This window comes from Astatotilapia calliptera, chromosome 4 (genome assembly GCF_900246225.1).
Source record: "Astatotilapia calliptera chromosome 4, fAstCal1.2, whole genome shotgun sequence".
NCBI classification, from domain to species: Eukaryota; Metazoa; Chordata; class Actinopteri; order Cichliformes; family Cichlidae; genus Astatotilapia; species Astatotilapia calliptera.
Window position 1 is genome coordinate 9,406,497 of NC_039305.1, and position 27,771 is coordinate 9,434,267.

Sequence of the window (27,771 nt, forward strand, 5' to 3'; positions counted from 1 at the left end):
GCTGCGCTTGCCCCTGCCCCCCACCAACCTAATAAGACATTGCTTCCTAGAGCAAACAGCTGCATGGGTTGAAATTTATGTAAATATTTTGAAAGGGACACTGGCTCAGAAATTCATTTGCGCCGGCTCAGATGTAAAGCTCACCCCTCTTATTTTCAATTTATTTGCAAATCAAGACCCAAAGAGAACACTAAAGGGCTTGTGGCTCTTAATAGTGAACCAGCAACTCTACATATAGCTGGACGGGATTTATTTTGTTGTTGTTTTTGTTGTAGTTTTGTCTAAAGATTATATATATATATATATATATATATATATATATATATATATATATATATATATATATATATATATATATATATATATATGTTGCTACACAGTCGCCTCGAAATTTCTTCCTTTGGTCGTCTTGATATTGTGGTCAACACTGCTAATATTGCAAAAGGGAGCAGATGTCCCAGATCCTGCACGGCATCCCTGGGGAACACCAACCCTATTAGAACAAATGTGTTCTGCTATTGTAAATAGGCACGTTTGCCTCAGCCCGTCCTATTACAGCCGACGCATGATCAATAGGCTGATAACACAGAAACATCAATGTAAAGCGACAGAACAATGAGGGATATCATCGAACATCTATCTTAATATAGCCCTGCTACAAGGGGCCCTGACAAAGTGGGGAGAGAGATAGAAGAAGAAGAAGGGGAGAGGAGGAAGAAAAAAAAGCTCATGAAAATGCCTCCCCACGAATCCCCATCTTCTATCCAATATGCACAAACACACACACTCCCAGCTGCCAGGGCTATTATTTTCCTATTTCAATTTGACACCCAGGCCTTTTCATGCTAATTCTATTATTCTTGGAAGTTTATGTGATTTCATATCACTAGAAATCGGTAATGTATTATAACCCCCTTTGAGCTAAAATAAACTGAATCCCCCTGCAGTAGCCACCGGGAAAATAATTACTTTCATATCAAAACTCTGCAGGAGTCGAGCGGGTCCTTTTCGCCTCAGGCTCGTAACCTCATTTCAGTGGGGGCTTATAGATGAATAAATTTGTTAAGGCAATATACAAAGTACAACATGAGATTTCTTAAGAAAGCCCTTCCTACTGTAGTCCTGCACTGGATGTGCTGCTATTTAAGGTCTCACACGGTTTGAGGTGCTTGTATACAATAGATTTATTTAAGAAAAACCTTACATATATAAATAGTATAATACCTTTCTTACAGCTCTTGAGGATTTTTGTTGGTGTCGTGGTCTCGTGTTTTGTTTTTCTTGACAAGTTATCACACATTAAAGGATATCTATAGACTCCCGACTCGCACACACATACACACTCGCAGAGATTGGGAGAGAGAGAAGGAGACGAGAGAGAGAGAGAGAGAGCACATTGTCAAAATATCAGCTGGGGAGGGGGGGCTAGAAATTAGATGCAAAGATGTAGATTCTGGTTAACCTTTGGCCTAATGAAATGTGTAGTTTAGGGGCTATATCGATATGGTTCTGCTGTTTTTCTTTCTTTTTTTCTTTAACCCCCCCTGCTCATTTATTCCATGTCGACATGTTCTTTAGAGTCTGTCTTTGTATCTGCAGGACAGTCACTGAGGACAGACTCGGAGCTGCTGGGGTGATCCTTGTTTTCTAAATGCTCTTTTTTGCCTGCATCCACAGACTCAACGAGCTGTGAACCGTGTTCGTGAGCGAAAGTCGAATCGCTGCAAATAACCGAGGTCTGAGTACTTTTACCAGTGGAAAAGGCGGCCCTGGGCGGGCTCGTGTGCGGTGAATTTGTCTTTGCCTCTGATCCCACCTGTGCCCTTTGCGTGGTTTCTGCAGAGTCCGGCGAGCTGCTCGTACATCCCGCAGAGCTCGCAGAGACGCTGCAGCGGACGTGAGCCTGGGTTCTTTCCGCCGGCGTGTCACAGTCAGAGTTTACTGCTGTTGTCGTCTTCAGGGCAGTTTGAGGAACAATGAATCCAAGCGGCTGTGTGATGGGATAGAGCAGGAAGTGTCCCTTCCCTATCAAAGGCCGTGAGGAGGGTAAGGCCGCGGGGTTGCGTCTCGGTCTGTGGTCCGAAAGGAGGCTTTCGACGCTAAAAGGGTTGAGTTTCTGCATGCTGGAGGCTCTGCTGTTGTTGGAACACAGGCTTGGCCCGTGACTGGGGTCGGGCGAGTCCAGCTCGGAGTCGCCAGCGTCCCTGTCCAAGTGTCTTTGGTTGTGGTTTTGGCTCTGGAGAGAGTGAGGTGTTTGGTCGCAGCTCGATTGCGTTTGATTTCCCCCCACAGAGTCAAAAGGTGGGCCTGTGTTGTGGTCACTGTCGGTCACATGCGACACCCCGCTGTCGCTGTCTGATCCCGGGGTGTGAAATAAATCCCCAGAAACAAGCTTGTTCTGGGACTTTAGCAGCCGGCGTTCCTGCTTTCGTTTCTTCTTCTCCAGCCTGGTCAGCTCTCTCCGGGCGATCTCCTCCGGGTCCATGGGCTCCCCGCTGCAGCTGGTGGGGTGGGCGTTGTGAGCAGGTCGACCTGGACCTTTCTTTGTGTTCTCCTTTTTCCTCCATTTGGCTCTGCGATTTTGAAACCATACCTGCGGAGAAAAGAAAGGTGAACATGTGTGTAATGAGCACGTCTGTCATTGCAAAGGGGAAGTTAATTAGGCCCAAAATCGCCGGTGTGTTAACAATATGGTAATTAAACAAATACTCAGGTTATGTCTCGCTCTTGCTGAATTCTGTGCAGCTTTTTAATTAGGCCTTTAATTACATCCAAATAGCTTTAAATAAAAAGCTCTGGTTTTACATGATAACTGAAGTGTGGGTCATTAGAAGACTTTTCAAATAATATTTTTCAAGGTAAACTCTCGAATACGATCAAACTTTGCAAACTTCTACTTGGCTGTCTTCAAAAATTTAACCAATAAAATAATCAAATAAAACCAAAACAAACAAAACAAAACAGGTATGTTAGGGACATATATCTCATGTCTTATTATATCTCATTATTTTTGGTTATATTTTAACATATATGACGAATATAAGCCAACATTGCCCCCCAAATAATTACCTAAAACTTCATCACTTGTTTGTTATTTTAAAGAAACCTGTTATTATTATATTTATGCACTAACATAATTTATGAAATGCCAGAAAAAACACAATCATATTGTGAAATATTTTATTTATTACAAAAACATATCCTACATATAATAGAGCTTATATTATTTCCCAAATTTCCCCATACTGCTGAAAGACTGAGTTACACTTTCTGTCTCTGTATAGCTTAAAATTGAAAACCTAATCTTTATCATGGATAAATAAAACGTAAACAAAGAGATAACAGAGAGACAGAGCTCACAGTCACGACTCGGATTCATAAAAATAAATACGTATTTACCTGAACCCTTGATTCTATCAAGTCCAACCGGAGAGCCAGTGCCTCCCTCATGAACACGTCCGGATAGTGACTCTCATTAAAAGCCTTTTCTAATTCCTCCAGCTGCCAACCTGTGAAATTTGTGCGAGTTCTTCGCCTCTTGCAGCCAGGGCTATCTTTGTCTGGGTCTCCCGAGTCTGACAGCAGAATGAGAATAAATGTAAACAGAGGATAAGTATTTTTTTTTCTTTTAATTGTCACATTTTAGTATATTTTTAACAGCGTCGGTGTCATGCACGGGTAAAGGGTTTTGCAAAGTTTAGACCCGAAAATTATGGTCTCATTTGAAAATTTGCAGCATTTCACACGTGTGTGTTGCAGCTTCCACGCAATTCTTTCTTTTAAATAAATAAATAAATAAATAAGCAAAGCTTAAAACACTAACACGGGCATTCCCCTGCTCCAGTGATTACTGACTGACAGAAACATTGTTTTCCTTGGATGCATCTTCAGCTTTCGATGAATGAAATGAAGTCGGGGGGCGAAGAAGACAAATCTGTGCCTGTGTGCGAGGTTCTGCTCGCCTTTTAAACACGCGATGAAGAAGACAACTTGTATCGCAACATCCTGTCTTTGTTTCTTTCTGGGTTTTTTGTCTCTGTGCAACAAGCCAGCATTGATGGGAGGTTATTGTGTGCTGTGTAATGTGGCTTACCTGTCAGTTTGTACTGCTGATTATCTCCATTCATCCCGCAACCCGAAGACAAGAGGGGGTTGGAATTACCCACTGAAGCCGCGCACGAACCATTAAGTAATCCGTCTATTGAGAAAGGAACCGCGGACGCAGATTGAAGTTGATGCCCGGCTAATTCGTAAACGTGATGGTGGCTCAGATGGTACGGGAAGCCCACCATCCCGCCGAGAGAGCCTCCGAACTGGGCGTGAGGTGGATCCAGTATCCTGCTGTCCATCATCCCGCAGGCAAAAGGAAACGACGTCTGGAGGCCGGTGATGGGAATTTAAAAAGCATGCAGTGAGTGTGGCCAACGAGTAGGGGACATGATGTGAAGGGAGCGATGAGCTGTACTTTATCCACATGAACCTCCCAATAATTAGCCCAGGCTCTGGGAATATGAGACCCAATGAAAAGCGGTAATGGACTCTGACGTCAGAGACGCGCTCTGCAAACGCTCCCCGTATCGATTGCTAATTAAAGCTGACATCCACCTCAATAAACAATATCAGAGCTGTCACAACAAGACAGGAGGGCTTTGATAAGAACTACATCGCAACTACACGGGGGACCCACCGGGAGGAAGGGCTCACTGAATGCCGGGAAGAAAAGGCTACAGGCGGATAGATTAGGCCACAGGCTCGATCCCAGACTTTTTGTTCACTAGAGGACCTGCAGATAGATAAATATTAGACCTGATTAAATAATAACGACAGTAATGATATATATGTATTTTTTATCACGTAGACCCATTGTCTTTAAATATGTTTGCTGATATTATTTTTTGACCCATTGTTTCTTTCTCTTTTTTACTTGCATGTATGAAGTGCAAAGGATGGGGATAAAGTAAAAGATATATATTAGTAAAAATTAAAAAAAGACCTCCGATCCTGGGGATGGCTGATCCTTTTTCTGCGGACAGTGGGGGTCAAGCATTGTCCCTAAACCCTACTTTGGGAACCACTGAGTTAAGAGGAACCCCCCACGTTAGGTATGGATCATCATTTAAATGCACTAAACCTTTTATACTCAGACAGGTCACCTGCAGGGCGTAAAACAAATAGGGTGATTGTTGGAAATATGGGTGTATTTAAAGGGTAGCTGAAGGCGCAAAGTGAAAGTCAACCGATAATACTTTTACTGTTACAAGGCGAAAGCTTCGATTACGACCAGGGTTTTATGAACAAAATACATAACTATATGAATAAAAGCGTCAGCTGCTAGAGATTACTGCTTAACATCAAAGACAATACAAGCGAGCAGAATTAACAACAACAACAACAAAAAAAAAAAAAAGCCAGTCCCATATGTGCACTATACAAACATACACAACATTTCATGTCAGGAAACAAAAGTGGAAAGCTCCCCTGCTTGTGCAACCTGGCACTCAATATGTGACTAGCCTAAATCCTATCTGCTCATTAGGTTTTCAAATAATTAATTCGACTTTATTTATCCCAAGTCTGGCGCTGTCATAATGTTAATCAGAGTTGAAATTTCGCACCCCACTCATTCCCTGACCCTTGGCACCCGGATTGGCATGTTGTAATAACCTGAATCTCTCAACAGAAGCTGCGATAATTGTTACCCTATTAGCATGCAAATTGTTTAATTAATATTATTATGAGGAAGTATATAATCCGATCGTCACTTGACCCCCAAGCCCAAATAACAACCCTCTGTATTTCAGCGTGTAGCTCTACATTTTAATGAACTCCTCAGAAATGATCTCGCCCATTTATCCATCTTCCTTTTTAGCAGCGGTGGGCTTGTCTTTGAAGCGCTCTCTCTTTGTATTTTAACTTTAATTTTAACGCACATGGCCAAGATCTTATGAATAATTCCTCCCCGCTCATTCCCCTTTTTTTGAACATCTAAAATTCAATAATTGCTTTTAGTCAATCCCAAGCATATATATGGGTTGCACCCCCCACCCCCCCCCCCACTCCCCCCACTCGGGCGCACACAGGAGCTCAGTGAAAAGCAGCCCTTGACACAGTCTCCTGAGACATTGCATTCAAATCCGTTTTTCTACAACGGGTGACATTGTCAGATTCTAGCTTTAATTAACCCGATAATAAGGCGAACAAGGCCAGCATTCAGCCGCGACGCTGCCCTGCCTTGTTACCTTTTTTACAACTGGACCTTTTGGCAGTTGTTCAGAGGCAAAAAAGAAAAAGAAAATATTAATGTTTTTTGTCTTCCTGATTTATATGTCCACGCCGTTTGTTACAACAGGACACAACATCTTTATTGCATTTATGTATTGTTGATCTGAATCAATAAGTGCACAGGGCCTATAAACTAATTGATTAACTTTCTATCCAGGAAGATAAATTCCACGACAAGTAAATAGGGGAGGCTGACAGATACACACTAATGCAATTTCAACACTTTCCTTTAAAAATAATTGTAAATTACAGCACTTGACAAGCCTAAGGTGTGCACTTACACGTAGAAAACAGCTTGCTCTGTCTAAAGCAACTCAACATTATCGTGACATTTTCCTGCTACTTGATATTTCCCTATGGATGGCTCATTTCTCACTTTGAGGCTTAGTCTCTTTCCTTATGCACAGATTCAATGACAAAAGGCCTCCCCAACCCTTAGTAATATATTTAAATTCATTCTTAAGGCTAATAGCAGAATAGTCACGCAGACTGAAGCCCTGAGAGTGTGTTTTTCCTCTTATATGAGCGCCATATACTCGGAGCTACGCACACCTTATAGTTTTATTCTACCACTGCATCAATCCTCGCGTATTTAAATCATTTATAGGAGTGTTAAATGTTGCTTTATTCTCTTAGGGGTGCTCTTAAGGTGGCTGCTATAGGCTGTAAATCAACTACTCGCCACAGTGATGAATTAGGTGAAGAAAAACAGCAGTGGCAGTGCTAAACTCCCCTTAGCACACAAACTCCCCATGCCCACTCATTCATTTACTAGTCATACTCTAATCAAGGGATCAAAGGACCAAGCGAGCAGACTATAGGAACTCAGACGCATATTTGCCTAGAGTTTTACACCCATTAAAGTTATTATTTTTAACTAAATAACCTGAAGTTAACTTTGTGTACTTGCACTTTATCTTCCCCTCCCTAAATAAGGCTCTTTAATGCCAACTTTGTGTGTTGTTTGTCTGTTTGGCTGAGCATCCAATAAGAGGATTTTGCAGCAGCACACTCACCTGACTCCAGATAACCAGATAACTGAAATTCATAGGCTTGCCAACTTAATATAGGTGTTCAAATGATACACCCCAATCCCCTCCCAACCACCCCCCTCACCCCAAAAAAGACAGAGGCCTTATCAACATGCCCATCCAACACTGATGCCTACTTTAGTAGCAGAGAATCAAATTCATTTTTAATTAGGCAGGCAAATTAATAGGCAGCAGTTTAGGAGTTTAATTACTCAATTAACTTCACGCACGTTAATTTTTAACTATCTAAATTAGGTTGCACATTATTCGATTTGATGATAATTATAGAATTAAATCTAAATTAATTGTTTTGGATGATTTGGATGAACTAGATGCAATTCCAATTAAACAGCAGGAGGAAAAAAAAGCTGGTTGCCATTTTAAGCTCGCAAATCCTTTGATTCGATTTTAAGCAAGAAACTCTGCCTAGAAATTTTCCTCTGATCCTACAAATTCTCTTTCCCTCTAATCCCACAATTAAAAGTTTCCTCCCATCTAATTATCTGTAATTGTGCCGCTGTCAAAGTAGAATGGAGAAGTGAAAGCGATTGATTTGGACTTTTAATTCAGTTCATTTCTGATAGAAGAGAAAGTAATTCCCTTCAAATTACCTCATTCAATCCTGACACCCTAATGCCCTTCAAAATCTTTTTTTACTCCCCAGCATTTATATATTAAAAATGAAGCTAGAATGACTAGTGCCTCCTAATAATAATAACCAAACTTCCATTAGAATAATAATTTCATTTCAATTAAAACTGACTTATCACCTTTGCTAAAACGTGCTTAATATGCCGAAAATTATCAATGCTTGAAGGAGCCCAAACTGGGGAGTCTAATTGTAATCAGCAAATCAGAGGTGCTTGTCGCTGCCGTGCCTTTGCAGAGAGGCAGTCTCGGAAATAGAACTAATTTACTCAACTCCCCCGGGAAATCCGCTCAACAGATTAACATTTTCAAAATATAGTAATGATATAATTTGAGAAATGGTGACGCCAATTTGTGAGGAGCCTTTGTGCAGAATAATTTGCATTTTTTTTTCCTTCGCCATCGCCTGCATTTTGCCCCCGTTAATTACAGCTCCGCAGATGAAGGGTGTGCTGTTTGACTCAGTGCTTATTATTCAACTTCAATCTAATAATTCAACTCTACAGTTATATGACAAAGTGTAGCCTATCCACATTTTAAGCCACCCTGCGTATAATCCCAAATGGGTGTGGATGGGTGAAAATGTGAATAGGTGCATATATGCATGCAGTTTGCCTGTCACCGTGTGCGTTATTGCAGTCAGTGCAGCCTCTGTGCTTGGCTGTGCTTAAGACTTGTACTTACAAGTGATGGGTTTGTCTGATTTGAAGCAGCATCCTCCAAAACTTCAATAAATAAACGCTCCTGCCCTTCAGCTCACCTTCTGCCTACATGCTGTGCAGGTAAACTGCTCAAGAGCCGCATCCCCAAACTTTGACAACTAATCAAAGTATTAAATAAAAAACTGCGGATAAAGTTGAGTGGAGGCCACAGACATGTAGCTATTTTTTAACCGTCCAATATTAACTAGTTGCTAGGCTTGTTCACTTTACAAGCCAACTTGGAAGTGATGGCAGGATTGCCATTAATCCCTCGCTGTTTCCTCGCTGCAGAGCTGGTAGAGAGAGCGGTGACTGTACTCTGCAGCCCGGCCATCTGCTTCTGTACAAAAAAATACAAAAAAAAAAAAACAACCCCAGAGATATTCACTAGAACTACACTGGGGATAAACAAGGCGAAAAAAATACATTTTGAAGCTCAATATGAGCTTTTCAAATGTTTGCTCGACAAACTTTAGCTGCATGTTTTAAGACTGCTCATGCTCTACAAAGGATTTTTGAAAAATTTGCTTGCTGTTATTATTGTGTTTCTCATCAAGCTGGTATTTTCTCCATGAATACAATCATGCTCACACATTCTATGTGGTTTACTTTGTTACAAGCCTTCCTCTCACACAGTTTATACACTTACACACTATGGATCCATACATTTCTAAACCTACAGGCCACCTTGACCCCACATCAGAGCTCCACCAAAACCCCGTCTCAAGGGACGCGTTAGTGGTGGATAATAAGACCTGCTGTGCCCTCTAGTGGCTGGTCACTTTCAGTTGTTTGGCAAAAGGTAGGTAGTGGACAGACACACAAAAATAATAAAGACGCCTTTGAAGAGGTTCACTATATCTAGATAAATCCCACAAAATAAAACAAATACCACAGATGGGTGCAATTTAATCTGAAACACATTCCTCACCATGTCACTGACCTATGATCTCTTAATAAGCCCACAGCTCGAAATGTCAAAAGCACACAAGTTTGACAACGCTGACTTTTTAAATAGCTTTTTATTAAATATTGATGGCCTGAATTTAGGTGAAGACGTTTCATCAGATTTTGAGTGAAGAATAGAGATTTAAGACTTTTTCTTTTCTTTAGATGTACTTTAGTATTTCTCAAATCCTCTATTGAGTTGTTGCTGTAATCCTCTAATACAACTGATAATCTAACTGCATCCTGAACAATAGCAGAAGAAGAGGAGGTTTGAGTCCACAATGTGTGAGGAAGGGATGTGTGCAGAGCACCAGGTGTTTTCAGAGTAGTGCCATCTGGCCTCAGCTTTGGCAGCTTATGAGGCAGGTGCTGTAGAACAGCAGAGATATTTAAGCTGTGTAACTGCTTCTGTCAGTACCCTGTGATCCACTCGCCTACTACACAAACATCTCAGTGGGGAAATATTTCTACTGATGTCACTTAGATCGCTTCCTTTATTGATTCTTTTATAAATAATTATGCTGTAATTATGAAGGATCTCAAATACACACAACATTTTTAAATATTTGTGTAAATCATTAAAGTACTGGAGATATTTGGTCAGTCATTCGAACTACAGAAGCTTTAAATGCAGTAAAATATAGGCTGCTGTTATCATGCGAATGTCTTTTTTAGTGTAACTTCTTTGTCTTTGTGTTGGAAATTTGAATCATTAAAGAAATGACTGGATTTCTGAGTCATTATGACCATGTAAACAAAAAAACATTGCATTTGCAAAGTGTAACTGTTGTGTCAGGAATTGTGGATCTCCCTTAACCCAGAGAGTGCCAGCTTGTGGAAGAATCCTGCTGCCATCATCTGGTGAAACCTGCAAAGACACCACTTAGTGGGGAATTAAACCAACAGGGTTTCTGCTCTGATAAATTAACATTTTAAGCCATCATTTTGCGCAAGATTTAAACTGTGTGCCATCTAAAACAATGCTAAAGTCTATTTCACTACATTATGCTCACTCATTATAGGGAACAGTCCAAACTAAAATTTAGGAATCCATTCCTGGCAAATTATCAGAAGATTGGATGATTGGTCCTGGATTTAAATATTTAATGTCGATTGGAATTATTATTATATGGCTCTATAAAACTTTTTAATAAAACTGAATTACACACATTTTCATGAACTGCATTACTTTCAAGGAGTCTTTTGGGGTTGAATATTTCAAAAGATAGAGAGCACTAAAATATTTTTCTGGCTGACAAATCATATCTGTGATGATCAATTTGCCAGGGAGACACTTAACTGTAATTCCAGGACCACAAAATGGCATGTATTATGAATCCTATTCAGTCTAAATCAAGTTAGCTAAAACCAAACAATAGTAAAATTGAGAATTTTAGCCAAACCTTGAATACAGCACATAATTAACACCAAAGTATGGATGATTGTTATTCCCTGTTGGAGTTTTTTTTTTTCTTCCTATCTCAAAAGGCTTATTATAAAAAAGCTGTGAAACATCATATGAAACACAAAATCCTTTTTAATAGTCTTCTTCCTTTTCTTCTTCTGCTTCTTCTTCTTCTTCTTCTTCTTCTTTTGGCTGCTTTCATTAAGGAGACACAGCAAATCATCTTTCTGCATTGCATGCTAACCCTAGCATCTTCCTCTGTCACACCAACCCTCTGCATGTCCTTCACTACATCCATGTATCTTCTGTGTGGTCTCCCTCTGTTTCCTCTGCCTGGCAGCTCTGTCTTAACATCCTTTGTCCTATGTATCCACTATCCCTCTATTCCATGTCCGAACCATCACAGCCTTGCCTCTTTGTCTCCAAACCTCTTACCCTAGCAGGTCCTGTGATATACTCATTTCTAATGTCCTTTTCGGTCACTCCCAATGAGAATCTGAGCATTTCAACTCTGCTACTTCCAACTCCGCCTCCTGTCTTTATGTTAGTGCTACCATCTCCAAACCATACATTATACAGGGTTTCAATTTACTTTACCAATCAGAATCAGAATCAGAATCAGAATACTTTATTGATCCCTGGGGGAAATTATTTTTTGTTACAGTGCTCCATTTTAAACCAACATTAAGACAAGACAGACAATACGCTAACTAAGAATAGTACAATATATACATATATATACATACATACATACATAAGTCACTTATAAATAAATATTTGGAAACTGTGACTGGTATATATACCAGTCACAGTCCCGACATTTAAAGTACTCTCACCTCCACACTCTTGCTTTTCCTTTTCTCCCCCTGATACCAAACACACCTTCTCCCTTTTCTAACATTAGCACAGTTTCCACTGACATCCTGTTGGTCAATAGGCCTCACTATGTCTCATTACCATCTCACAAACCTTTCCTTCTATTCTTACTACTTATACCCAGGCATTCATCTACATCCACTCCACCCTACCTGCTCTCTTTTCTTCACATCTCTGGTGCACTGTTTTTTGGTTTGGTATGATATAAGTTATTTAAAATCATCCACCTTCTCTTTTTCTAGTCCTTGCATCTTTACTGTACTCTGTTCTACTGAGGTTCATTCCTCTTCTCTCCAAAGCATACCTCCACTCTCAAGGCTCTCTTTCACCTGTTCTTTACTGTATGAGTAGCTGTCAGCACACATCGTAGTCCATGGAAAGTTCTACCTGATCTCATCTGTCAACCTATCCATCACCACTGCAAACAAGAAAGGGCTTAGAGCTGAACCCTGATGTAATTGCACCTGTACGTTTAGCACATCTGTCACTCCTACCACATACATTACCACTATCTTGTTATCCTCATACATGCCCTGGATAACTCTCACTCTTGACTTCCCCACTCAGTACCAGTTCTTGTCTCAGTACTCTATCCTATGCTTTCTCTAGATCCACAAAGACACAGTGCAACTCCTTCTGACCATTTCTATATTTCTCCAGTGTCTGTTATGTATGGGCCTCAGGGGTCAAGCCCCACCCAATAAAGTCCTCATGTCTTTTCAGCTGAATTCTACTCATACACTAATAAGTTGCACTAATTTGTACAATTTGGCAATGAAAAACTTAAACACGACAAAAAAGTTATTGCACTGGAACCTCAGTTTAATTATTTGGTTCAAAGTAGTCCATCTTTATCTTTAAGCACCCTAACCTGCTGCACAGCTTTTCCAGTCAATACAAGTCCTGTTCTTGTTCCTTATTGTCCAGCCTTACATAAAACTCAGTGCAAGCCTTTTTTTTTCTTTGCCTTTGTCACAACTCTCTTAACATATGCCTGGACTCCAAGTACTCCTGTCTACCTTATTTAACACCCTAACTGTCCCACCTTTTCTTTGTCAATCTGTGTTGCCAATTATCCATCCATTCATCCATTAATAAACCAACGAAAACACATGACATACACTGCATTCAGTATCAACAAAGTCAAACAAGGGGATCAAAAATTAAACAAAAGTGTCACATTTCTTTTAAAAAACTCTGTACCTTCAAAAGGTTTGGATCCAAGACCTCAAATACGACTTAATGACAGGAACTGGATAATATGCTGATAATCCTTAACATCTAGTATCAAACCCATTGCTCTCCTATTTCAAGTTTCTTAACATAACCCACTCCACTGGAAAAATCCACTCTTTATGGATAAAATTTACAGTGCTTTAATGAATATGTTTTGGACTTGTGAAGATGTAAGGATGTGTCCCTTTTCTAGAAAACAAGTTTGGTCTTTAACAACAAAGATTTGCAGAATGCTGCTGCAGTACAAAATGTAAAACTTGATTATTTACTGATGACTTGGAACAATCTCAGAAGTCTGTTTCCTTCTTCCCTCACAGCCTGCAGGAAGAAGATATCCTGAGATGCATACAGAAGAGTAACAAATTACTCTTTTCAGCCTAGATTTAACCTGCAGATAAGGAAGAGAAATAATGAGAGACATTCTGCTTTTTCACACTAAATGAACTCCTACTAAACATACAACCAATATAAATTTGACTTCATGTCATTAAACAGTTTTGTCTGAAATATCTGGAAAGGTATTAAACTCAGGAGAAATGGTCTTGTAAATAATATAGTCCTATAAAGATCCTCGTTACACCCTTTCTTACTTCTGACTTCTATTGACCTTGTCTGTGAATAAAAGCAATGAAACTCAACAAACACCTATATACAGTTGAAAGGCTCTGGAAAAGCCCAGAAGGTGAAACTCAATTTTAGACTATTATGTCGAATTTATGATAATGATTCACTCTTACGCGTCACTTCAACTGATGAATAGGAGCCAGACAAAGGGAACTGTAGTGAGAAATTAATTAAGATACAACCCTTTTTTCAAGGACAATTAGCTGGCAGGGACTGTGAAGTGTTGGAAGTACATACAAGGCTGGGGAAAGAAATAGCCCCTGACAAGTAAAGTGTTCTTGACTGCATCGCTTGCCTGAAAAAAAATAATGTGCTTCAGAAAATGAAAATGCTGAAGAGATGTTAAGTGTCATTATGTTTCTCTGCACTCAAGAGAGGAACACATGGGAGTCTTTTGTTCAATGCTAGCCAGAGCTACAGGGAACCTGAGAAGCGGGTGTTCTTACACACAGATGTGAAGAATGCTTGATAGATTATTATTTAGGTCCCTTTTTTTTCAACTGCATTACATTTTGCTGGGGTTCATAATATCAATATTAAGGTGGTTATTATTCAAGCAAACTTTAAGCCACCACTATTATTACTAAGCTGGCTTACAGTGTCCTTATTCTCTGTGGAGCAGTTACACATTGTGACCACTATGGGTCGGTGTGAACAAGATAACATCCTGCAATGTATGAGAACTCCAACTACTCTACACACAGCACTAATGTGATTGTTAAAGGTTTTCATTGTTTTTCTTCGCTCAGTGTCTATTTAGGTTATAGCTCTATGAGCTGAATAAACAAAGTATGGCAAGATATACTTTGTTCATCACAGTTTGGGAAATAGTTTAAAACCACAAACTAATTTTTCACTCCTCTTAAATAATGTTTTAGATGTAGAGTTTGCACTGGTCTCCACATCATAAAATCATAATTCAAACAGGTTACACATGTTTTTGTGACTTGTAGGCAACAGCTTTTCAGGTTAAATGTTTCAAAATAAAAGTAACCTGGTTCTCCGGCTGATATAAATGTGGTGATCAGTTTGCCAGAGATCCTAGTGATTCCAGGAACAAATTACAAGTATTTTCAACTCTTTTTAACTCTTTCTTCTTTTTTAAAAAATTAAGGGGAAAAGCAGACAAACTGATACAGGACACAATCAAATTCAAAGTATCCCATTTGTTACATTAAGTAGAGCTTCTGAAGGTTGTTTCATATTGTTAAAAAGCTGTGAAAATGTCTCAGGGAAGAGATTGGTAGGCACAGTCAAGATCCAAGTTGGGCTTTTCTTAAGACCAAAAAAATAAAATAAAATAAAATAAAATAAAAGAGCAAAAGCTTTCAATAGGATTGTTACTGGTACAGTTCATAGAAATAGGCTATGCAGAATACTGTAATGAATGACTTTGTATGCTTATAGCTGTTTATTTTATAATTATATGACACTAGTGTTACCATTCAGTTAGTGTATATGTTGGTACAAAGCCATTAGAATTTCATGATAAATCACAGTGTAACTTTTTCATTTATTATTACGTTTCTTTCTTTTGAAGATTGTTCATTTTTACGAGAGTAAATGCAAATATATAAAACGCTCATGTTGCCATGTCTGCCAGGTAGATATGCTATGACACAATCTGATACTGTGCTTTGTCTTTGTTTCACTCACAGCCTGTGGTTTCACCTACTTAAAAAATATTTTTAAGAATGTCACACCACTTCCTGTGAAATAAAAAAAAAAAAACTGTCAGAATAGAGCAGTGTTTGTATACCCCTGTTTAAAATAATAAAAACAATAATAATCTCATTTAACTTTCTTAAAAAAATAATAAAATCTACCAATTTCTTTGTAGCAGCTACATGGCGTCCAGATAAATGACAGTCATCATGAGTAGTGAGTAAAACTGTGGATCCTTCCAGACATTTCATCTGTGATTCAGCTCTAGGAAACTACACCCAGGATGACGTGTTTCTCTGACGTAGAGTACGTCGTGACGTGGGAGGAGCGTGCGTGACACATCAAAATTCGACGAAAACAGCCAGCTGAGCATAACAGCACGCAGATGTCGGTGCTAAGGGATCACCCGTGAAACTATTACCAAGAAGGACCGACAAAGTCAGAATTAAGGTGGATGAGTTAAGATAACGTTATTGCCTCCTACAGTAGCACAGCAGAGCGACAGGAAAACGGAATCTGGTGAGTGAAATTTAGACCAACGCTAAGGTTAACTGTCAGATTCACCTTGCTAGCTTTGTTAGCTAAGCAAACAGCTAAGCAAACATAAACATGAACAAAACAGCTGTCTTTTAAACATGTTTACTACGCCTTTTTTTGAGGTCTAGTCTAAAACAAATGCAGCTAATTTGTTTGGTTTCACCTGTTCGACGTTTACAGACAGTTTCATACTGGCTTATTTGTTAGCTCTATTTAAGTGCTAAGTAGTTGTGTTATTATATCAAGCAAGCGTTAATAGCGTCAGCTGAAAATATTTTATAATTCTGATTCAATATCGGACATTTTTTTTCCCTTTGCTGTCACAAGATCGCAACCAGCTTGAGAGAAACTTGGTTATGTAACTAAACTAATCGTTTAAGTTAGCTTAGCTTCTGGCTAGCAATTTAGCAATCTCATCGTAGATCAGGGACTCGTAACCATATGTTATCACAATAAAAACATTAGCTGGCGTACAGAAAGACCAGTCTTACCGTGAGATGTTCCCTTCTCTTCCTTTAGGTTTGAAATTCACAGGATATTGCTTCAAAAGTAGCTTTAAGAGATGGAGTTCCCAGATTTAGGAGAGCACTGCTCTGAGAAGACCTGCAAACGTTTAGGTGAGTTTAAAGCGCACAGTCATGTTCCCTCCATTGTTTACGTTTCGAGGCTTGGTTGGAACTTTAATAATAATAACTTTGTCGACAATACAGATTTTCTGCCTATGAGATGTGATGCTTGTCAAGAGATATTCTGCAAGGATCACATAACCTATGCAAATCACAAATGCACATCATCCTACAAAAAGGTAAGCGATACCTAAAGTACAGATTTACTGCTTTGTTGAAAATGTTTTATTATTATTTAGTTACAACATCCTTATAAATTTCATTAAAGTCAACATTGCTGTTTAAAGTATGTAATTACTGGGCAAGAATACACAAGATTAGAGAAATGATCATTTAAAAATCCTTTAGTTTTAAATGTCCCTGATTTTCAGGTATTTCAACCTAATATTAGAGTCTAAGAAAAATGTATATTTTAGCATTTATTTGCATCATGATAAATGCTGTTCATGCTTTTCACATTTTTGTTCTTATTGTGGCTGCAATTGATGTTATGTTTACAGTTAGTGAGAGAGGTTGTGGTAACTGTTGTGGCCTTAGCAGGGCCTGCTGTAGTTTTCCTGTGTGTGTTTTACCCTCATTCACCTGCATTAGGTGCTGCTCTTTGCAGCCGACTCCACACAGTAATCAGGTTAGGGAGTACTTTAGATGAGGGAGGGAGTAGCTCAGTGTTTGTCTGTCTACTCCTCCTCTGTGGAGGGGAGAGTGCTTTGATTTTTTTAATCTTTGCGTCCAGAGTTTTGTTGTTTTGTTTTCTTTCAGCTTGTCTATCTCTGAGTTTAATTAGTAATAAAGTCTTAAAATTTATAGGAAATTCTGCCTCCTTGTCTCCTTTTCCACTAGGTGTTTTTGTTGTTTCTGCCAGGTGACTGTAACAAATTCCTGAATGAAAAGGAGGCAGGATCCAGGCAAAAAAAAGGCTAAAAGACAGGGAAAATCTGATTTCACCCTCAACAACAAACAAACAAATAAATAAATAAATAAATACAAACAAAAATATTGCCAAAAAATGAAATAAACTCTCCACATAGCAACAATAAGCACCTACCATGCTGTCAGGACACTGGCTCTGACTCCAGGGCTCTCCTCCCCCTCAGTTTAAGCAGTTACTGAAGTGAAATGCAAAAGTAGACACAGTAATCTACTGGACTGTTTTGGTGTTCTGTAATCATGTTTCCTTTTTAAATAATATTTTCTTTTTTTTCTTATATTTGTCCCTGTAGGATATCCAGGTACCAGTATGCCCTTTGTGTGACACTCCCATTCCTGTCAAGAGAGGAGAGATGCCTGACATTAAAGTTGGTGAACACATTGATCGGGACTGTAAATCCGACCCCGCACAAAGAAAGAGAAAGGTTAGTATAACACTGATTTGTGTTTTACCCAGCAGCCAGTTAGAATCCACAAAGTAATAACTGACGATGTTTTCTTTTTCAGATTTTCACAAATAAATGCTCGAAAGGAGGCTGTAAGCAGAAGGAGATGATAAGAGTTACCTGTGACCAGTGTCGTTTAAATTACTGTCTTAAACACCGTCACCCACTAGACCACGATTGTAAGACTGACGGGAAACCTCTGTCCAAATCTGGGTGAGTACCGTTGAACTGTTCATCGATAATGCTGTTCTTTCATCTGAAATCTGACAGTGTGGACCTTTGAACTGATTTTTTCCCCTTGTTGTTGTTGTGTTTTTTGTTTGGTTTTTTTAATTGCTGATGTCTCAGACATGCTGCTTTAATGAGGACCCAAGGTACTTCCTCCACGTCTGCCTCTACTTCCAGTTCTTCTAGTTCAGGAAACACAAGACCTGTTTCTAATGGTCTGAATGCAAATAGCAGAAGTCACAGCACTGGGTGAGTGTTTTTAGCTCGTATTGAATTTAAAGGTGTCAGAGAAAATGGGGAATGTTTGTAATTTAAGATTTGTTTTTTGTTTTTATTTATGCACAATTTTGTTTTTTAGCTCTGCCCAGCGAATTTCTACTTCAGTTTCAGCTCAGAATGTTATACCACCATCAGCATCATTTCAGGCCGGCCTGGTATGTATATTGTTTACACAGCATGATGCCATTAATTTAAAAAAAAAAAAAAAAAAGTTTGGTCAATGTAAACATAGGTGTGGTGCTGTACTCTCACTGCAGACAGAAGAACAGGCTTTACAAAGAGCTTTGGAGATGTCTTTGGCTGATTCAAGGCAGACAGTTGCGCCAGCACTTAGGTGAGTATGTTTTTCTCCGAATGCCAAAATTGTTCACCCCCCTTGAAGCCACTCATGTCTGTGCTGGTGTGAATGGAGGAGTGTTTTTCTCACTGACATTCAGCTTAAAAGTGCTGCTTCTTAGAAAGTCATTGAGAGCAACAATGAAAGGGAAGGCAAACGGAGAAAATTAAGTGTTAAACAATGTTAATGAATCAGACTGAATCAGCAAACACAAGTGCTCTTATGGTACCATGGCTATCAGGTTGTATTGTTTTTTTGCATTTGATGAGAAGGAAATGAACCTCATGTGACGTTCCTCAAGGAGTGGTCAAATTAAAAAATCCAAAGTTTTCTAGCAGTTGAATTTGTATTTGAATAAAACAATCATCAAGAGCCTTACTAGCATATATGGTTTGGACAGAAAGACAAGAGGCAGAGCTGAAGATACTAAGATTTTCTTTGGGAGTAGTGAGACTGGGCATGATTAGAAATTAGTACATCAGAGGGGCAGCTGAGGTTGGGCAGTTTGAAGACTGGGTTAGTGAGGCAAGGCTGAGATGGTCTGGATAAAGTACAGAGTGTGGATATATTGGACAAAGGTTGTTAAATGTGGAGCTGCCAGACAGTATGAAAAGAGGAACACCAAAGAGGATGTAGTGGAGTTGGACATGCAGAGGGTTGGCAGGGATCTAGACTAACTTTTTGACATGGGCGCACCGGTACGCCTAACTTTAAAAATTTAGGCGTACCGGCACAAAAGTTAGGCGCACTCAAATTTTTCAACCGCATCGCTTAACACCGCAGTTTTACATGTGCACTTTCTTTGGGGGGGGAAATCTATACAGACAATATTAATTTCTAAATTATTAACTAACAAACTTGTGCTTAAAGTGCTTTGTCAATATTGTAGAAAATGTTCAACTTAATCATCATCTTCTCCTCTGACGACCTGTTTGCTGCTGTCTGCTGCTGAAAGGCCGTGGGGAGAGGGGACGCTTGGGCAGTGCATTTATTGCAGCATATAATGTGTTTTCTGGATACACTGTGCTTTTTCAGCATTCAAATATTGATGGCACCGTGTCAGAGCACTGGCTATGAATTTCAGATAGATCAGGCCTTAACTTAACAAAAAAGTTATCAATAGTTCTTTTCATCTTTTCTTATTACCCACAGCTACATCCACTTCTCTCAGGCCTAGGCTGCTCACTAGGGCTGAGTATCATCACTGATTTCTATAATCCATTCAATTCCGGTTCTCAAAGTCCTGATTTGATTCAATTTAGCCTCAGACAGTCAGAAATATTATAATTCTGATCATTTATCAGTACTGATACACATGAGACTTCATCAGAATTGTGAAAATCACTGCAGATGCCTTTGTGTGAAAGTATCTGAGAATAAAACACAGGAGATTTTCCTGGTCTGGCTTTTTATAGCAGATAACCTTAAAAATATTCTGCAATATTCTGCAATTTTGCATAATTTTAAGAAATTTAAATTTCTTCAGTATTGAACAGCAGAAATTAGGCTTTCTTGTCCGAGGTCATTTAAGTGAAAAAAGAAAAAGCGCTGTAAACAACGCTAGACTGGTGGGTAATAAGCGAATGAATAATGCAGAAAACAGATTTGAGACGGGAAACTGTTCCTGAAGTACAGAGAGAGAGAGAGCTGTGCAGGAAGTGTGATTTTTATCGTGGTGGAAGCAAAACAGCAAAAGTCAGGGAATTCATGACGACATTGATCAAATGTGAAGCGCAGTTTGCTGCTTCTTTTGCTGCTGGCTCGGTGAGTTTTGGTTGGAGAGAGGCAAAACCTGCAGCTCAGAATCAGCGCAAAAAGACACAGCGCGGACCCGAAGAATCGCTAAGCTCCGACAGCGTGTCCGTGTTCGGGCCGTCGGGTGAGAAAGCCGAGAAAGACGAAGCTGATTCTGATGTGTTGGGTCCGCTCCGTGTTTAGGTCTTTGTGTGGAATCCATTAATGAATTGATATCGCTTTATTCAAGCTACTCACCTCTCTCTTCCACCTGCACTTTCAACTGGACCACGGCCAATCAGAGAGGTCCCGCCCCTGACTATCTCTGATTGGTTTAGTCCATGATAGGGGCATAATGTGTGTCGGTTGTTGACCACACGGAGAGTTACAGAGATTTTTTTTTTTGTTACCGGAACAGTTGGTCACACCTGTGCGACCAAATATTTATTTTTAGTCGCACCACTAAAAAATTTGGTCGCATTTGCGACCAAATTGGTCGCACTCTAGAGCCCTGGTTGGTGTGACAGAGGAAGATGCTAGGGATGGGGTGAGATGGAGGCAGATGATCTGCTGTGGCAGCTCCTAAAGGGAGCAGCCAAAAGTAGTAGTTGTCTATTTTCACACATAAATTCAAAAGTCCTTTCTTACATGTAGGTCAGAGCGGCAGAGAGTCGGCTTCAGCTGTGTTTAATTACTTGAAATACCTTGGTTTGGGTAAAGGTACTGCCTGACTCGAGCAGACAGACAGGAAACATGATGACCACTCACTGACTGTGAACCAACCAGATAATTGACAAATTTATTCAGTCGAACATAACACTGACTCGGTATGCGCAAGCTGCCAAATTGAAAACTGTTTAATGCCTGATCTAAATGTGTCGGACATGCAGTGTCTAGGAAAGTTCAGGTAAATGTGTAAAAGCAGCTTTTGAGTGTCAGATATGTTGAGAGGGGACTATTATTTTATCCTCTAATATCGCTGTTGCATTATCCTCTATGGGGTTTAAATATTTTATAACACTCATATCTATGTGCATTATGGAAATATTATTCCACTTGGAAACATTTTTCCAGTAGCAGATAGCCTGTGAGACGCACACAGTGTGGCTGAGATGTGCTTCTCATACATCTCTTGACTTTCAGTCCTCCAATCAACTCGGTAATAGAAAGCAATAATATCTAATGTCATATCTTAACCATAGAGATGGTTTATTAGATTTAATAAAGGAGGAAACGTGCTCTGCAGTTTTTCCTTTTATCTTACATGGTGTGAACATATTTAAAAATTTTGTTTTGACAGTTTTCCTGGAATTGCTAAAGGAAACTGAATCCTCAGCTTTGCTTGCTGCAAGTTTATTCCCCTAAACAAGCGGTCTTAATTGACAGAGACAGTTTCACCACACGGCCAATCATTAGCTTCTTCACACTTATGATAGGAAACTCCAAAACAGCTATTTAGCAGACCTGATGTTTATAAAATGTAATGTATGGTGGTGTAAATTATATACACAATTGATGCTTCACTAATGCATGACTCACTACAACATGATGCAGGATGTTTCATAAACTCATGTAAAATTCATGGTGCTATGACGCGTTATGGAGTTGCTGACCTTTTTTATGGGCTTGGTTCAGATCAGCAGAGTAGCAGTGAATTTTAAGTCCATAACAAAAACTGCATAATGTGTTTATGCAAACATTGACTTTTTTTTTTTTTCTTTGTCTTTGGGGGAGGTCAATTTTGGTGCCCAGCAAAAATGTTTTCTTTCCATCAAGGAAAAATCACGTGGACTTTGATTTAGTTTTAAAAATGGATAGAAATAAAAAGATAAAATCTTTAACTGCATCTCTGCGTGTGGACTGAATGTCCATGTTGAGCCAGGAAAATCAGCTTCATATAATAATTATATTCTTCATTTATTTATTTATTTATTTTTTTTTTTCTTTCCTTCTTTTGAACAAATTTCTCTCAGTCCTTCCAATGTGTTTTTTTTTTTTTTTTCTCCCCACTAACATTTTCTTGTTTGTGTCTCAGCCCTCAGGAGCAGGAGGATCTGGCTCTCGCTCAGGCTCTCGCTGCCAGTGAAGAAGAATACAGACGCCAACAGCAGAGACAACAGGTACCAGGAAAGCTTATCCGTCAGTAGCATGCTAACAAGAACGCATGTAGGTACACTGTTGTCACAGCAACCCTTCCTTTTTAAACAGTCTTTTTGGTAGAAGATGAGACCAAATTGCTTTTTAATACATTTTTTGTCATGTGACGTGTACAAGTGCGGTGAATCTTTGTAACTTTGTTTTCTCTTTGCTTAGGGAAGAGACTCCAAACAGTCCACCTGCAGCCTTTCTTAATCTCAGATCACCATTTTAGACTTCAAGCTGTGCTAATTATTTCCTAGAAACTGCACATGTGAGGTGTCACTTTCCGGGATCAGTGATTCTTCAGTGGCACATACTCGCTCTTGGAAGTTGCTGACACATTACCGCCTTCTACAATATAAGCACATATACTTTCCAGCAGAATCTGTCATTTTTACAAATGATTTGCTCTGTAAATATTTTATATGGCTATCATGATGAATCCATTATATTAAAATGTATGATTATTGAATAAATTATGTCAAAGACGCACCCTGAACCCTCGAGTTTGTCAGTTAATTCAGATTTACACTTGCACTTGGAAAAGATGGGCTCTTATTTGGTCTAATCTGTAAGTCCATTTGAATCCATTAGTGATTTGGAATTGTCAAGTGATCTATAAAGCCTTTTAGCTGTTGAGGGTAGAGTTTGTTAAATTTGGGTCAGGTTTACTAATTATGAAGTACTATGCAGAAGTCTTAAGGGATTCCTTTTTTCTTTATATATTGAAAATGGGGAAGTGGTGGCAGCAATTTATTGAAATGTCTGCAAATGTGCATGTAAATACAATTTAAAAGGTGAAAACTGAGTATGTTAAGATTGAAAATGAGTATTTGGTTTCTCAGGCAAGCTTTCTTGTCATTTGTAAATAATGTTATAATGTGCCATTGTGTGTTGTTTTCTAGGTGTGCTTTTACTGCATTGTCATACTGAAAAATGAAGACTCTGCCAAACACTTTCCAAATGGTTTTCCATGGTCAATGAAAATCTGCCTATATTTTTCTACTTTCATAAACACTTACTGGCTGAAGTGCAGCCCCAACCCTCCACTATGTTTTACAAATGGTTGTAGATACTCACTGTTCTACCGCTCTCCTGACCACCTCTGTACATGTTAATGGTGATTTGAACCAAAAATTGGATTGTTGGCCCTACGACAGACTGGCGACCTGTCTGGGGTGTACCCTGCCTCTCGCCTTGTGGTAGCTGGGATAGGCTTCAGCTCCAATCTTAGCCTTTTCACCCTGTTTCACTTCATTAAGAAGATAAGAAGAAAAAAAAAAGTTAAAGAGAAGTTACAGAGAATTTTATTACCACAAGCAATTAAGGACTTTATTTTACAATGCTTTGACCTTCAGACCTTCAGCAGCCATAATAAAGGTCTAATGCAAACCATGGTGAAAATGCGTGCAAATAATTAACAGCATGCTGGTCTTGGCTGCTCTGTATTTTACATAAGAAGTTAAAGCAAGCATTAATTTAATCATTATGTTTAAAAGTGTAATGTTCTTTGTGAACAATGGCTAGATAAGGTTGGATGAATAAAAATATGTGGACAGCAGTGTAATTAGCAGCGTATAATAAATGCACTTTTCACTGCTGCTGCACTATCAGGGTAGCCTGCTGTACCTGAGATTATCCCTCTTTGAGCAACGTAAATTGGGATGTGGGAAATTTTGTTGACAAATCTTTAAAATACAGATATAAGAATGGAACTGGTTACACTGGTTATTATACTCTTTTACTTATAGCAATTATTCAGGTGTTGTACAGCAGAGGGCAGTAAGGCATCATAAATGGTGCTCATTTTCTTTCCATAGGAGGCTGATTATTATCCCACAACTGTTAGTCAGAAACAAACTCTTTATTTTTGAGAAAACTTTTTTTAAACTATTTTAATGTTTTTTTGTTGTTTGTTTGTTTTTTTCCTTTGCTGCCATTTACATGAACAGTCAGGATAAAAAAAAAGCTCACTAAGCTTTTCAGTTTATGTGGCAGCAGATGAAGTGTTGGAGAGTGTTGTGATATTAGCTGCCCAAAGCAATTTACATAATAATATTTAATAAGCATGGCTGAAGGGCGAACAGCTGCTGGACATGACCTCTTTAACCTACTGCGTTTACCATGTGTCACAAAACTATAATTATTATTATTACAGTGAAATGGTTACTCAGTCATTTCACACTTTGCACGATGCACTAGATATCTATGCATGCATCACTTACATCGTGCAGTGATTTAATCCCTTATAGATCGTAATTGTAATTTCAGCTATCTGCAAACAGCCAATTGTGGTTATTCAAAGCATGCTTTGCTGTTAAAAACACTGGATGATTTTTTTTTTTAAATTTTGTAGCCACTAGAAGGTCTGATCAGTTGTAAGATCTTGCCGCATAAATTTACATATTCATTAGGAAAGTCATTTTCCTTAAGCTAATGTAGATGCTAACAGCTGTACAGGATTTGGGGCACACATTAAAACCTACATTTTATGCACAACATTAATTTAATCAATTAATTTATTGTAAGGAATACCAAATTGTTACTATTTGAAATATTCCAGTCAACCTTATTAGCCAACAGTAATGTAATTTTTGCATTTAATTGCAATAAATCCATGTGTCCAGTCTTCTCCACTGGAAGTTCTTTTTATACCAGAGAAATGCAAACAAGCTAAGCATTTTTTTCCCTCTCCAGACTTATTATTAAACATTATTAGTGAGTATCTCTACATAAGCCACAAAGGAGAAGGGCACAAATTGCTTCATATTAAATGTAGATGGTTGCATAACACTGTCAAACATAATTGTGTTTCCCTGATAGCAGTCTCAGTGGCCTTGGTGGAAACGACTTTCATAATTATGAAAAGGAGAGATTCTACTTGCGTCATTGTAAATAGTTTTATAAGTGGAAACTGAAGACAGGCTGTTCCCTAGATTGTCAGACTTGTTAAGTAAGGTGATTGGGATATCTAACAACTAAAGCAGACAAACCTTCTCACATTCCTCTACTTTCATGATAACTGGTGAGTAAAATTTGAAGTGAAAAGAGGGAAAGCAGAAAACCCAATGTTAAAAAATAGAAATCTCACTGGGATTTTCTTAAAGGTCATTTCTCTAGGTGTGGAAAACATTCAGACTTTGACAGGTTTACAATAGCAGCTTTTCGTCTCTCCTTGCCCTTGTCTCTCCTGGTTTGACTCCAGGTCACAATGGAGGTTTCTGAGGCGTACACTTTATGCACCTGGGCTCTCAGACACGACAGCATCCATCAAGAGAGCCAAAACAAATTATGTTGTTAATCTCGGTAATAAATGGAGACATGATCTCGTTTGTGTTGTTGATTCAGGGGAAGTTTTGAGATTTTTGCTGGAGTGCTGCTGTGTCTGTTGCAGAGAAATTGACAAACTGTTTCTAGGTAAATGGTAAAGATTATCTCTGTGGGGAGAAAATGAGTCAGCTCTGCTTGCCACGAAATGCGATCATGGATCAAGTGAGTGACTTTACAAGTGGTTCAGCATGCGTCAGTTTTACTAATCGTGTTTTGTCAGTAGCGCTGTTATTCTCTGTGTGTGTCCAAAATAAAGTAAATTAAAATTTAAAAGTAAAGATTCCCTTTCTTAAGTGAAAAACAAAAAATAACCATTCAGTTTGTTATCATAAATTCATAAAAGTTACATATATGCATTTCCCAATAACAGGAATATAATCATTTTAAACCAAAGGGTGTCTACAGGTAATAAGGATCACAGGAAGACCAAACACATGCATTTATAAGAGCTCATGTTGTTATGTATAGAGTGATGGAGCCATGCTTCCCAGCTGGAGTTTTATAGCCTAGGAGGAAAACATAAATCTGTAAGAGTCTCCAATTTCCCGGTATCACAAATGTTATTTCACAGCACAGCAGGAAAACAAGAAAACGGGCAAAAACGTGGCCTTGTTGTGTCAGTGCTAATGGAAAAGTTGTGAGATTAAGGGGTCAGAAAACCTTCTGCTGAAAAGTTCCAAACCTGCAAGGTGCTTCCACATGTATTTTTGAAATGCACATCTAATATAAGTAGGAAATTCAGGGTATTTATTTCTACATTATAACATTAGAATTTGTGCATATGTATATGTGTGTAAAACAGATTAACCAAAGCAAAGTGCTCTTTAGGATTTTGCTTCGGGAGCGGTTAGCATACTCTGAATTTTAAGGAACTTGCTTTTTCACTATACTTGAGTTGCTAGTTTACCAGCAGCACCAGCACCTGTGCAACTTGTTTAGCACAAAGAAACCATAAGCCCTGCACAGCTGACACAGTTGGCACAGTCACACACACTGCTAGCTGAATTGGCACAGTTGGTTATTCCCAGGACTCGAGCAGCAGAACAGAATAGCAGCTTCATATTTTTTATTTTCAAAACAGGAACAACAGTTCATGCTTTACTGAATATTTGTTCTCTGAGAACAACGTGTCATTGAGCAGAAAAACATTAGTTTCAGCCATTAAACACCGGGAGCTAGAGGCTCACCAAGAGCTCTGAAGCTCAGTCAGAGTAATTTTATTCTAGGTATTAAGTACACTTGACACTCATTAAGGTTTGAAAGTGGGACGGTGGACAGAAAGAGCTCTGGCTGAGTGCTATTATTCTTTTCCACAGTGTAACATGTTTTGTCATTGAACAGATGAGTAGTGTGCAAGAATAAAGCCTGGCAGATACAAGCAGGGTGCAAAACACAACTTCATAATTAGAGCCAAGGGAGAATGCAAAAGCTTAAAATGTATTGTGACATGAAATGCAAATGTTCTTTAAAGCACCATGCAATCGTTTGGAAGTCGTCATACATAAAATTACATTTTTAAGCCCCTTTCAAACAAAATTATATGATGCCACTTTAAAAGATTTATAAAGCCAGTTTCTGGTTTCATTAGTCTGTTAAAGTGGCAGCGCTTTAATGACATATGTCACTCAAACATAGGTCATCTTTAAATTAAAGTTTTTACACAAAGAGCAGCAGCATAGACTCTACTTAGGTGTAACAACACTCAAAGGTCTTGCCACTATAAATACTGCCCCGCCCTTCACTCAGATTCACACACACACATACACACAGAT

General features: G+C 38.9%; 2 protein-coding genes across 4 annotated transcripts; one reads left to right on the forward strand and one right to left on the reverse strand.

Annotated features, from left to right (window-relative positions):
• Positions 1-357: 357 nt before the first annotated feature.
• Positions 358-4,782, reverse strand: uncx (UNC homeobox). Its single transcript, XM_026163670.1, has 3 exons — positions 4,094-4,782; positions 3,400-3,575; positions 358-2,593 (listed from the first exon to the last, which is right to left on the reverse strand). The coding sequence occupies exons 1-3, from the start codon at positions 4,350-4,352 to the stop codon at positions 1,553-1,555; spliced, it is 1,476 nt and encodes a 491-aa protein (XP_026019455.1). The 5' UTR covers positions 4,353-4,782; the 3' UTR covers positions 358-1,552.
• A 10,965-nt stretch (positions 4,783-15,747) lies between these two features.
• zfand2a (zinc finger, AN1-type domain 2A) lies at positions 15,748-23,168 on the forward strand. 3 transcript variants are annotated; one of them, XM_026164470.1, is made up of 10 exons: positions 15,748-15,935; positions 16,473-16,570; positions 16,664-16,758; positions 17,800-17,931; positions 18,014-18,165; positions 18,301-18,429; positions 18,539-18,614; positions 18,717-18,793; positions 22,566-22,696; positions 22,844-23,168. In XM_026164470.1, exons 2-9 carry the CDS (start codon positions 16,516-16,518, stop codon positions 22,675-22,677), a joined length of 828 nt encoding a protein of 275 aa, XP_026020255.1. In that variant the 5' UTR covers positions 15,748-15,935; positions 16,473-16,515; the 3' UTR covers positions 22,678-22,696; positions 22,844-23,168. The 3 variants fall into 3 exon arrangements, with proteins under 3 accessions (XP_026020255.1, XP_026020254.1, XP_026020256.1); XM_026164469.1 differs by having other exon boundaries at positions 15,749-15,935; positions 22,566-22,650; XM_026164471.1 differs by lacking the exons at positions 18,301-18,429; positions 18,539-18,614; positions 18,717-18,793; positions 22,566-22,696; positions 22,844-23,168 and having other exon boundaries at positions 15,749-15,935; positions 18,014-18,169.
• The last annotated feature ends 4,603 nt before the right edge of the window (positions 23,169-27,771 follow it).

Excerpts from the sequence above, each read along its gene's own strand:
- uncx (XM_026163670.1), bottom strand. The coding sequence starts at position 4,352 with ATGATGGACAGCAGGATACTGGATCCACCTCACGCCCAGTTCGGAGGC. Across the intron at positions 3,576-4,093 it reads TCAGCAGTACAAACTGACAG|ACTCGGGAGACCCAGACAAA; the intron begins GTAAGCCACATT and ends TTCTGCTGTCAG. Across the intron at positions 2,594-3,399 it reads TGATAGAATCAAGGGTTCAG|GTATGGTTTCAAAATCGCAG; the intron begins GTAAATACGTAT and ends TTTTCTCCGCAG.
- zfand2a (XM_026164469.1), top strand. The coding sequence starts at position 16,516 with ATGGAGTTCCCAGATTTAGGAGAGCACTGCTCTGAGAAGACCTGCAAA. Across the intron at positions 17,932-18,013 it reads CCGCACAAAGAAAGAGAAAG|ATTTTCACAAATAAATGCTC; the intron begins GTTAGTATAACA and ends TTTCTTTTTCAG. Across the intron at positions 18,430-18,538 it reads AGCAGAAGTCACAGCACTGG|CTCTGCCCAGCGAATTTCTA; the intron begins GTGAGTGTTTTT and ends TTTGTTTTTTAG.